This window comes from Octopus bimaculoides, chromosome 9 (genome assembly GCF_001194135.2).
Source record: "Octopus bimaculoides isolate UCB-OBI-ISO-001 chromosome 9, ASM119413v2, whole genome shotgun sequence".
Classification (NCBI taxonomy): domain Eukaryota; kingdom Metazoa; phylum Mollusca; class Cephalopoda; order Octopoda; family Octopodidae; genus Octopus; species Octopus bimaculoides.
The window spans coordinates 80,821,376-80,834,676 of NC_068989.1; the positions used below are offsets into that span (position 1 = coordinate 80,821,376).

At 35.8% G+C, this 13,301-nt stretch overlaps 1 protein-coding gene across 3 annotated transcripts in view; it reads left to right on the top strand.

Annotated features, from left to right (window-relative positions):
* Positions 1–167: 167 nt before the first annotated feature.
* LOC106867261 (uncharacterized) overlaps positions 168–13,301 on the top strand; it is a 33,322-nt gene continuing 20,188 nt past the window's right edge. For all 3 annotated transcript variants that reach the window (XM_014912077.2, XM_014912078.2, XM_052970810.1), the window contains exons 1-3: positions 168–306; positions 1,855–1,878; positions 10,219–10,601. In XM_014912077.2, the coding sequence (XP_014767563.1) occupies positions 10,276–10,601 (326 nt within the window). In that variant the 5' untranslated portion in view covers positions 168–306; positions 1,855–1,878; positions 10,219–10,275. The remainder of the gene's footprint in view (positions 307–1,854; positions 1,879–10,218; positions 10,602–13,301) is intronic.

Here is a 13,301-nt window from a genome sequence, read left to right on the forward strand (position 1 = left end):
ATATATATATATATATACACATGTGTGTCTATGTGTGCATGCATAAATACATAAATGTACATACACATGTTTGTATACATGTACACATACACACACACACTCACTCACACTTATCTATATACATTTACACACATAGACACTCTTATATATAATTTATCTCAAAGGTTTGTATAATCTCCAAGTTGCCATAACAAAACTTTGTCATGCAAGCAACATTACATTAGTCTGCCTGAATGAATAGCCATTCAGTTCTGTCTTTTCTCTGTCAATGCTATTAACACTTGTCTGCTGTTTAATTAAGCCAAGGTAGGAGAAAATGTTCTTTTTTATTATTTTCTATTATGTATTGAATATATGCATTGGTGATATAACTAATATTACAAATAACACTTTAACAAAACCAGACAAAGGAAAACAGTAACAATCACAATACTCACTTCTCAGCTGTGGCAGTGTGGTAAGAAATTTGCTTCCCAACTACACAGTCTCAGGTTCAGTCCTACTGCATAGCTCCTGGGGCAAGTGCTTTTTATTATAGCCTTCAGTCGACCAAAGACTTGTGAATGTATCTGGTAGATGAAAACTGAAAGAAGCCCAATACATATATGCATGTATGTGTGTATTCATGTATGTGTGTATTCATGTATATCTATGTTTGTCCCTTACTGCCACCTGACACACAGTATTATACAAAAAATATGTAAATTTTACTATGGGTTACAAAGAAAAAAAAATAGTATGGCATGTGAAAAAAACATGACTACAAATATGAAGGAAAGAGTAAAAGATATTTTACAATATATGGAAGGACATACTAGGAAATCTTAAAAGCTACATGTTACTTAGCAGCTCAGCAAAAGAGACCAATAGAATAAGTAATAGGAAATCTTAAAAGCTACATACGTACACAAACACACATATGCTTATATATATATTCAAATGTACACATATATAAACATATACATATATATATACATGTATACCCACATGCATATCTGCATGGAAATAATTGAAGAACTGGAAATGATTTTTAAAATGTACAATAAAACATGAATAATTACTGGTTAGGCTGAGTTGGGCACTCTGCAAAACCATTCACGTAATCATTTCTCAAGCTGTGTTTGAGTGCCACCAAATGCACCAGTAAGCATTTTTTTTTTTTAGATATTTGGTGCTGAAAGATGCCCAATAGCTCAAAGCTGTTCTCTTTTTTAAATTCAAATATAACATTTTAATTTTTACAAGCAAACTGTCTTTTGTATGCAGTTTATATTCTTAACATATCTATTTATTTTTCATAACAACTTTTGAAAGTTCAAGGCATGGCAGATGTATAATTGTGACTATTAATTTTTTGATTTTCAGATAATAGTGAATCTGAATTTTACTCTATCTTCTGCATTTTTCTTGTTATTTTCTTGGAAAGGAATTTCATTGCTATTTGGGAAAAAAATGTTGTTGTTTCTGTCACTGTCTTCCAAGTTACCTATTTGAGTATTTGGAACATTTCTCCCATTATATCTACAGTAAAGTGTTCATTTTCTTTTTTTCTTTTTGTACATTTAGTTGTGTTTTGATTTTGTGTTGTTTTTAGTCATTGAAATGCTTTGTTGTGTGACAAAATTATTTGGATGTGAAAATGTGATTTGTGTGAATAGCATTTTAAAACTTCATGAAACAAACCTCACTTTTTTATGTTGTCAATGCCCCACGAATTGAAGGTGGTCCCTCCTTGAGCAATTGTAGGACTTTTACAAATACTCCAAATACGTATATAATGTGTGTAAATAAAATTTTAAAAGTTTATAAAACAAACCTTTTCTTTCTTTTTTTTTTGTAATGGTCTACCCACAGGTGTTGATGGCAGGTTCTCCTTAGGTAATTATAATTTTTTTTTTCCTTTTTTTCAAGTACTCCAAAGAAAATTTCCTTTGTTGATGGTTGAATAAATTGTGTTTCATAGGGAGAAGCAAAATAATGTCTCCACAAAACTGTGTGTGTGTGTGTGTGTGTGCTTTTGTATCTGTGTCTCAGTATGTAAGTTTTGTGTGTGTGTATGTATGTATGTATGAATGTATGTATGTATGCATACATGCATATATGTATGTATGCATGCATGCATGTATGTATATGCATATACATGTCTATATATGAATGCATGCAACTGTCAAAGACACAGATACACAAACACAGTATCTAAGTTTGTATGCATGCGTGCATATGTATTCATGTGCATGCATGTGACTGTTATCTTTGTGTGTAAGTATTGCATACCTGTGTAGCTGTCTGGGATCTTTTTTAAAACGGGGGCCACATTTTTCATTAATGTTTTACATAGTGTTTTTGGTACCGAAAGACTTTCAAATTTCGTATACTTATCTATTTTGTGTTATAGAACAGAAAAATATTTTTGTATTCAAATTTATTTCATGTAAAAAATTGTCTTATTTCGATAATTTCAACCAATCACTGACAAGTATTCAGTTGTTTATATTTACTCCTTTGGCTGATTAAGCGGTGTAAAGCGTATTTAATTTCCATAGCTTCGTTTTGCTTTTTTCTTTTTAAATTTGCTGTTTTACCCTAACCCTATCACCGATAGAATTGTTTCAGAATCGTTTGTTTATGTAGTCGGCACTTAATGTATATCGGCTGAATGGACGTCAGTGATTGGTTGAAATTACAGAAATACGACAAATTTAACATGAAATAACTTAGGGATTTCTTTTTTTTTTTTAAGAAGACTAAGAGAAAAAGATGTTTTATATGACACATTCTACCAGTGTTCCAAGTTTCAAAGTGTTTCGTTAATGAAAAATGTGGCCCCCGTTTTAAAAAAGATCCGCTGTCTGTGTATGTGTAGTGTTAGTGCACTTCTTAAAATTTTATTTGTCGTTTAGAAAATGTTGACAACATTTTCTAGCATTTTGTTATTAATAATTAGCAACATTCTTTGGTTCTGAGGTTTCTACAGGTTAGATTCCCTTGAAATATTTTCTGTTACATGACCTTTTGTCCAAGCTTAAAGGTCAAAACATTTTACGCCCACTATGCAGTTTTTAGGCTAAAATTAGTCAACAACACACACACACACACACACAAACAGATTTTGTATTTTAGTAATTTATTAGATATTAGTGATGGAGGCAGTATTATTACTGAATGAGAACCTTTACATCATATTTAACATGGATAGGAGCACCATAATACTGCAGTATGCACCCAGAGAAACTCTCTCGTATCTGTGTCTAGTGTATAAACAAACAAATAAACAGTGATATCAGTAACAAGCAAGAATCATCAATCACTTGTGGCAGAACTGCTGTAATGACTGTGATAGACCATGTCTTTTTTTATATTGTAGATTTCTTATATTACTATTTTTTTTTCTTTGGTATGGAGCAATGAAGTTCCCAAATTCATATTCAGCATTTACTGACCTTCACGTTCATCAAAAAATTAACATGTGGCTAGTAGTATGAAAACCTAAAAGTCAAAAATTTGACCACAAGAAACAAATCAACATTTGACTGCTGGCATAGGAGCCCAATGATAAAAAAAAGACCCTCAGGCAAAAAATTCAACTACTCTACAAGAAACAACAGACATGCCAAATATATTCAATTCTTGTAAATGAGAATGTGAAGTTCTGGAAATGTCAAATATGAATTTAGGAACTTTATTACACCACACTAGTAAAAAGAAAAAAAGAAAGATTTGAACAGTCATATATATATACGTGTGTGTGTGTGTGTGTATATATATATATATATATATATATATATATATATATATATATATGGGGGATGATTTTAAACTGCATATAGTAATAGGGACCTGGTTCAAGAGTTCAAGGATTTTGAGGAGTATGGAACCATCTTTTAGTCAATATTTTTCCCAGGTCACCTAAGTAGAGTAGTAGCATCCAGAGTAGGAACCTATCAGGTTTCCAGCTATTTATTAATTAGCATGTCATGGAATTGTCTTTGTTAGTAGGTCACTCACAAACATCCCAATGAATACAGGGTAGATGAGGCTCTTCAGCTCACTAGCTGTTTATCTAAGAGAAGATAACTCCATACAAATCCTGCATCCTGGTAACCACTGGGCTCATATCACTTGTTGCATCAGACTAATACAAGTTTGAGGAACAGCAGAGTTGGATAGGTTCTGCACAAACCATTGGAACCCCTGTAATAATATTCATCGTGCAGGTTGTCTAGCAAACCAAGACACCACCACCACCACCACCATCATCACTCTTCTTCATAAATCTGGGGACAATGGAGAAAGAGGTAACATGGATATGTAGAGGGTGCTACTGGAAGTCTTCAGCTCTGACTCAGCACACAGGTGGCCATAGGAACTAAGAATATTGTGCAGCTACATCTTGCCGAGCAACCTCATTTGTCAAAGTGACTAGAGAGTCCACCATACACACATGCACACATTCACATACACATGTGTGAGTGTGTCTGTGTGTGTTTGTGTGTGTGTGTGTATGTGTTACTTGACAACGCATGACTTAGCAGTTTCACAAAAGCGACTAATAAAATAAGTTATAGACTTTAAAAAAAAAAGTACTGAAGTCGGTCTGTTTGAATAAAACCCTTCAAGGTGGTGCTCCAGCATGGCCACAGTCCAGTAACTGAAGCGAAAGATAAAAGACAGTCTATACTACACAACTTAAATCTTTATAAGCAGGTAAGATATCCTTAGATAAAACTATTCTCTCATTTTACTTTACATTCCAAGGAAACTACATTTACTTAGGGATATGTAAAGTTCAGTATGTGATTAACTTTGCAAAACATCAATTTTATGATATGAGCCCTGATAATCTCTTCACAAAATAGTTATTCATAAACAAAGAATGAGATTTCCTACAAAAAGAAAGCAAGGGATTATAGGATTAATGAAGTCTTTTATTATAATACAAAGAAAACACCTGACTTGTTTTCTTTGCTAGAATGTATGTTTTGTTCTTTCAACTTCAGTATGTTGTTGTTGTTCCCATAGTTCTTAGAATGGTACTCTTTTACTCTTTTACTTGTTTCAGTCATTTGACTGCGACCATACTGGAGCACCGCCTTTAGTCGAGCAAATCGACCCCAGGACTTATTCTTTGTAAGCCAAGTACTTATTCTATCGGTCTCTTTTGCCGAGCCGCTTAAGTTACGGGGATGTAAACACACCACCATCGGTTGTCAAGCAATGTTGGGGGGGACATACACAGACACACAGACATATACACACACACACACACATATATATATATATACATATATATGACAGGCTTCCTTCAGTTTCTGTCTACCAAATCCATTCACAAGGCTTTGGTCGGCCCGAGGCTATAGTAGAAAACACTTACCCAAGATACCACGCAGTGGGAATGAACCCGGAACCATGTGGTTGGTAAGCAAGCTACTTACCACACAGCCACTCCTGCACCTAGTAGTTAACAGATTCTATCAACTGGTATTTTATAACGTGGTTTCTGTATATGTCACCTCAGTGTTGTGCACTAATACAGAGTGATATATCGTACCACGGAATGGAGTAGACACTAAACTGTTTCCACTTGACGTATTCCCAAGTACTCTGCCAACAACTGTAACCAATCCCAAACAATTCTCAACAAAGGCTATAGTAGAAGACACTTGCCCAAGGTTCCACACAGTGGGACTGAACCCGGAACCATGTGGTTCGTAAGCAAGCTACTTACCACACAGCCACTCCTTAATGACCAACGTAAGCTTCGAATCACTCATCACCACTTTTATAATGTGATTTCTGTATGTGCCACCTTAGTGTCATGCACTAATACAGTGAGATATATAGTACTAGGGAATGGAGTAGACACCAACTGTCTCCACTTGATGTATTCCCAAATACTTTGTCAACAACTGTAACCAATCCAAAACAACTTTCAATGAACTATAACAACTTCTCAACAATTTCCTGTGACTCTGTGAACTCACAAACATCACTTTTGACTTCCTATGATTTCTCATCTCCCTCTATCAGTCAAACATGCTGCCACTTATACAAGTTCATCTAGTCCACTCTCACAGGGTGTGTCATGATTCTCGCAATAACATGGTAGAAAAAATATGTTGCAGTATAGAGCAACATTATGTCCTAGGTTCAAATTACATTGGAGCTGACTTTATCTTCCATGCTTTCAGATCTAAATAAAGTCAAGTACCAATTAACTACCAGCATCAATATAATCACACAAATATAAGGTGGTGAGCTGGAAGAATCGTTAGCACAGTGCTAAGTGGGATATGGTCCATCTGTACATTCTGAGTCCAACTGCTATCAAGGTCAACTTCGCTTTTCATCCTTATAGGTTGATAAAATAAGTACCAGTTGAGTACTGGGGTCAAGCTAACTGACTTAGCCCCTCCCTTGAAATTCCTGGCCTTGTGCCAAAATCTGAAAGCAATATAATCACAGAGATTTCTAGTATTTTGCTTATCTATGAAATCATCATCATCCCTTAGTGTTCACTTATCCATGACTGCGTGGGTCAGACAGAATTTGTTGGGGCAGATTTCCTACAGCCTGATGCCCTTCCTGTAGCCAATCTTTACCTGTTTTCTAACGAGGTAATATTTCTTCATGGCCAGACATGTTTTTCATGGAAAATTGGAAATGAACAACTTTGTTTGCATAACAGTGGTGCTCATTTACAATCATCCCTTGATATCTAGACAAGGGTACACACAAAATTACATGCACACACATACACACACTTGCATACACGACAGGCTTCTTTTCAGTTTCCCTCTACTAGGTCCACTCACAATGCTTTGTTGTTGGCCCAGGTTTGTAGTAGAAAATATTTGCCCAATGTGTCACACAGTGGAACTGAACTTAAGACCACATGGTTGGGAAACAAGCTTCTTAACCACATACTCTTTTACTCTTTTATTTGTTTCAGTCATTTGGCTGTGGCCATGCTGGAGCACCCCCTTTAGTTGAACAAATCAACCCCAGGACATATTCTTTGTAAGCTTAGTACTTATTCTATCGGTTACTTTTGCCAAACTACTAAGTTATGGGGATGTAAACACACCAGTATCAGTTGTCAAGCAATGGTGAGGAGACAAACACACAAACACAAACACACACACACACACATATATATATATATATATACGACAAGCTTCTTTCAGTTTCCGTCTACCAAATCCACTCACATGGCTTTGTTTGGTCCAAGGCTATAGTAGAAGACACTTGCCCAAGGTGCCATGCGGTGGGACTGAACCTGGATCCATGTGGTTCGTAAGCAAGCTACTTACCACACAGCCACTCCTGCACTAATCTTTTGTTGATTTTGTTTTATTTTTCTAAAGGATCGACAGAATCACTTAAGTGTTGCATTATTTATTCCAGTTCTCTACTTCTTCAGTTCAAATCCCACCAAACTCTACTTTGTCTTCTTTCCTCCAGGTCAATAAAACAAAGTACTAGTTAAATACTAGTACTCAAATAATTGGCCATAACCCAAAATGGTCTTGTGTCCATGTAAGAAATTAAGAACATTGAACTGGCAGAACTGTTAGAGTATCAGAAAAAAAATACCTTGTACTATTTACTTTGGGCCCTTTATATTCTGTGTTCAAACCATGTCAATGTCTTTCAACCTATGAGACAGATAAAATGAAATACAAGTCCTGAGGTTAATTTAATTAACTAACCTTTACCTTCAAATTATTGGCTTTGTGCCTCAACTACAAACTAATGGTATCCAGCTGGAAGAATTTTTATGTATGTATGTATGTATATGTTTGTGTTTGTTCCTCTAGCATAGCTTGACAACTGATGGTGGTGTGTTTATGTCCCTGTAACTTAGTGGTTCGGCAAAAGAGACCGATAGAATAAGTGCTAGGCTTTAAAAAACTAAGTCCTTGGGGGGGATGTTGATTTGCTTGACTAAAAGGCAGTGCTCCAGCATGGCTACAGTCAAATGACTGAAACAAATAAAATAAAGGAATATATATATATATATACATATATGCACACACACATACATATATATACATACATATATATATATCCATACATATATACATATATATATATACATACATGTATACATATATATATACATACATATATACATACATATATACATATATATATACATATATATATACTCTTTACTTACTTGTTTCAGTCATTTGATTGCGGTCATGCTGCAACACCACCTTTAGTCGAGCAAATCAACCCCAGGACTTATTCTTTGGAAGCCTAGTACTTATTCTATCAGTCTCTTTTTACCGAACCACTAAGTTACGGAGACGTAAACACACCAGCATCGGTTGTCAAGCGATGATGGGGGGACAAACACAGATACACAAACACATATACATACAAATATATATATATATATACATATATACGACGGGCTTCTTTCAGTTTCCGTCTACCAAATCCACTCACAAGGCTTTGGTCGGCCCGAGGCTATAGTAGAAGACACTTGCCCAAGGTGCCATGCAGTGGGACTGAACCCGGAACCATGTGGTTGGTAAGCAAGCTACTTACCACACAGCCACTCCTGCGCCTATATATACATACATATACATACATACACATATATACATACATATATATAGATAGATATATATATATATATATATATATATATATATATATATATACACACACATACACACACACATACATATCTATACAAAACCAATGCATTCTGGTTATTCTAATAACCTGTATAATAGAAGTGAAAAATACCTTTTCAGGAATTGCTTTATTTTCATGCAGTTGCAGCAGGTTACCTACTAAACACTATTTACACATAAAAATAACAATCTGTTGATACCCACACACACACACACACACACACAATGTGTTAGTCATGTTTAATAATATTAGCAGCAAATGAAAACAAGTTTTTTATCTGTCAACAGATGTTGATTTGATATTTTTATCTTGTTTTATTGTGAGAGAGGGTTTAGCACCAACAATATTCAGTTATCTACCTGGGTAGAAGATAACAGTTTTTCTTTCAGATGCTTTTGTCTTTAACGGGTGTTGGTCATTGGACTATGGCCATGCTCAGATACCACTTTGAAGGCTTTTAGTCAAACAGACTGACCCCAGCTCTTATTTTAAAGTCTGATACTTATTCTATAGGTCTCTATTGCTGAACTGTTAAGTTGTGTGGATGTAAATAAACCAATACCAGTCAGGAAGTAGTGGGGGAGACACACACACATTTACATATATACTTGAGTATATAAAAGTGACCAGTAAGTGGTCTGTTAATATGCTAGAAAAAGATCACTTAAAAAATTCTCAAAAAAAGATTCAGCGGAGCAAAAACAGGCGGGCGAGACCAGTGAAAATTATAAATACCTCGGTTATCTGTAGACTATAGTTTCAAAATCAATACTTCCAAATTAAAGTATCTATTTATCATCAGTACAAATTGCCGATATTATTATAATCGAACAGAATCTCGTGCTAGTTGTCTCCAACCAGTGAAAACGTGCACGTGATTCTATCCATTTAATGTGTACGCTTCAGGTTTGAGTAACATTGACAGGAGCTGGCCAGGTAGAAGACTACCCCAGGTTTCTGTGTCTGTTTTGGCATGGTTTTAACCAACTACTCCACAGAGTGGACTGAGTGCTTTTTATGTGACACCAGCACAGGCAAGGTCAGTTTTGCCATGGTTTTTACAGTTAGATGCCCTTCCAAATGCCAACCACTTCACAGTGTGGACTGGATGTTTTTTTATGTGACATCAGCACTGGCAGGATCACCAAGTAACTTGCAATATAAGGAATTTTGAGAGGTGATGGGGCATTGGAGGCAGATTGGGGGCATTGTGTCAGATGATGAAATGTTAGAGACTATATGATCAGAAATATAACTTGGAAGTGTTCATGATGTCATTGTGAGGATCTCGTCAAAGTAGGAGAAAACTTTTCAAATATAAATAAAGTAGAAGTATACAAAAATAAACATTATTTTCCATTTTACTGTTAGTTTTGTTTCATTTTAGAAAATACAAATTTATTTTATGGTATATCATTATTTATACTTTGGATTACATATATATGGAGCCATCAATATCCCTTAAGTGCTTAGGGCCTCTATAGGTCTTAATCCACCCCTGATCAGAAGCTTCAATTTCTTTCCCTGCATGGTATTCCTTTTATCTCTTACTTTACTATTATATTTCAGGGAATAGTCAATGATAAAACAGATCAGGGACAGTAAGAAATACACATCTCAAACAAAATGTCCCGTATCTACCTACCAAAAATTTCTAAAGTGAGTACTCCGGTGTTCCATCGATCTTGCACAAATTATTCAAAAATTTTCGGGCCCTATCCACCAAAAGAACTTACAAAAGTATCAAGCGACAAGATCAAAATACCTCCACGAATAAATCCTTTGAAACCTTTGACACCAAAGAAACGAATTAATATGCACTGGGAAACTTATGACCAGCATTGGCAGAATGAACACCGAAGTCTACGTATGAGACAGAAAGAGCACAATCGATATCATAATGCTTGGCAGAAACCATTTTATGGCCAGCCAGCTGAGAAAGAAGCTTACAGGTTTGTATGGCCTTAAATAGACTAACCTAGAATGAAAGAAAAGGGAGAGAGAGTGAGGAAGAGAAAGAGAGACAATAAATAAGAGGGAGGGGATATAATCTAATGAAACAAAGAAAGAATAGAATAGAAATACAATAAGGTAATAGGAGGAGTAGAGAGGGGAATGACAAAAAAAACAACCTTACTTACAGTGTGTATATATATACACACTTATGATGTGCAGGCATGGCTATGTAGTCAAGAAGTTTGTTTCCCATCATATGATTTGGAGTTCAATCCTGCTGCATGGCACCTTGAGCAAGTGTCTCCTAGCAAAGCCATGAGCTGACTTAAAAGTCATGTGAATGGATTTATTAGACAGAAACAGAAAGAAGACCATTTTGTGCGTGCGTGCGTGCGTGCGTGCGTGCGTGCGTGTGTGCATCCTTATCTTGACATTGTATGATACTTGTAAACAGGCATCACTATAATATAAGCAGGGTCATTCACTTCTGGCCTTCTTTGAAGACATGTCCTGTCATGAGGAAATATTACCTTTACTTAGAAGCAAGTGAGGGTAAGTGACAGGAAGAGTGTCTAACCATAGAAAATCTACCTCAACAAATCCCATTTGACCCATGTAAGTACAGAAAAGAGGACATTAAAGGATGATGATTATGCATGCACATACATACATACACACACATACATACATACACACACATACATACATACACACACTACTGGTAACATATAACCCAGTATAACCTGCTGCATGGTTGATTCATTGGCAACTAAACTGGTAGCACCACCAACCTTGCTTAGAGAAGAGAGTGATTTCTGGACACCCTGTGAGATGAAAAACAAGACTTGTCAAAGGGTTGAAGGAACTCAAAAGAGCTAATGGCCATCTAATATAGTCAAGGGAAGATGGTGCTCACCAGTCCTAGTGAAGACAATCCATTGAGGAGAAGGAAATCCCTGAAATAAAACCCATTCACTGAGGACCTACAACCAGCTGATATTATTTTGCACAGAAAAAAATTATGACATGAAGACAGGTTATAGGTCTGTCCATGGATGGCTGATATATGACAGACCTCTTCAAGTTTCTGTATCCCATATCAACTCACAAGGCTTTTGTCGGTCCAAGGTTTTAGTGGAAGATATTAAGGCCAAAGTTTTACGCACTGGAACTAACATACCAAATGACTGTGAAACCAACTTCTTAACTACACAGAAATGTCTGCACCCATCAACCTATCTAAATGTCACCTAGGTAAATAGATTTAACTAATAGCTGTCAATGTTCACCAATGACAACATTCTTGTTTCAAGAGAAAAATGCAGTCTCTTGAATAGTGTCAAACCTATTCAAGAGATATTTCTTAATAAAATCAATAAGTTGTGTGTACAGTATGGAAGGCTTAAAGTCGTTATCTTGATTACAATCACTGGAGATATGAATATATATATTTGTTTAAATAATGGTATATGTTTTAACCCCTATCACCTCTCCCAGCTAATAATGTACTTCTATCAGGTCAATCTGGTCTATCAGCTATTTTACTCATCTTGTTTTATTTCTTACAGATATATTGATTGACGTGCATTTATCTATATTTTTTCCTTGTGATTATATAAACTACCGACCTCTCTTACTCCCTCTCTCAATGTGACTCACTCTCTCACTCTCTCTCTCTCTTACTCTTGCTCTCCACTTGGCCTTAATTTACAACAGTAGTCGTGGCCTAATTATAAATGTATGAATAAAAATATAAACATATATACACACTCATACATAAACACCATGTGTAAGGAACCATTTCTTGTCAAAAATTAGGTTAAAAAAATATGGGAGTTTCTTATACATGGATAGTATTATAATCCCTTACAAAACCTTTTTTCCAAATTTTAAGCCCCCCAAATTAGGGATTTCCTTATACATGAGGGATCCTTATACACATTAAAATACAGAATATATATATATATATATATATATATATATATAAATATAAAACATAGAAAGCAGACTTCATATGTGACAGGTGATGATGTACAAGGATAATAAGTCACTTTGAGATCATGGACAAAAGATTCCAACAAATGCCTGGATGGTTACTTAGATGCTTTAATCAGAAGCGGGGTGGGGTGGGGTGAGATTATGTTCTGAAAGCATAGCGGACAGAGTAAAATGAGTTGGAAAAAGTTCAGGGGCCTATTATGTCTGCGAGCAACAAGGGGCTTTTCGTTCAGGATAAAGAACAGATTGTATAATGCATGTATATGAAGTGTGATGCAGCATGATAGGGAGGCATAGGCTTTGATTGTATGTCCTTGTGTTCATGTGTTTATTACCTGTAACTTAGCAGTTCAGCAAATAGAATGCAAATGATTCGTTTATAGTGATCAAATGTTTGTGCTGCACATTAGCTCACTCTTTCCATCAAATTGATGTTGTCTGAACAGGTGCACTGTGTACCATGCGTCAGGTGTTGAAGTGATCGCAGAGCAATGTGAGATGAAGTGCTTTGCTCAAGAACACAATGCACCACCCAGTCTAGGAATTGAAATCACAATCACTAGATCATGAGTACAACACCCTAAAGACTAGGCCAAGAACCCTCATCATCGTTTAACGTCCGCTTTCCATGCTAGCATGGGTTGGACGATTTGACTGAGGACTGGTGAAACCGGATGGCAACACCAGGCTCCAATCTA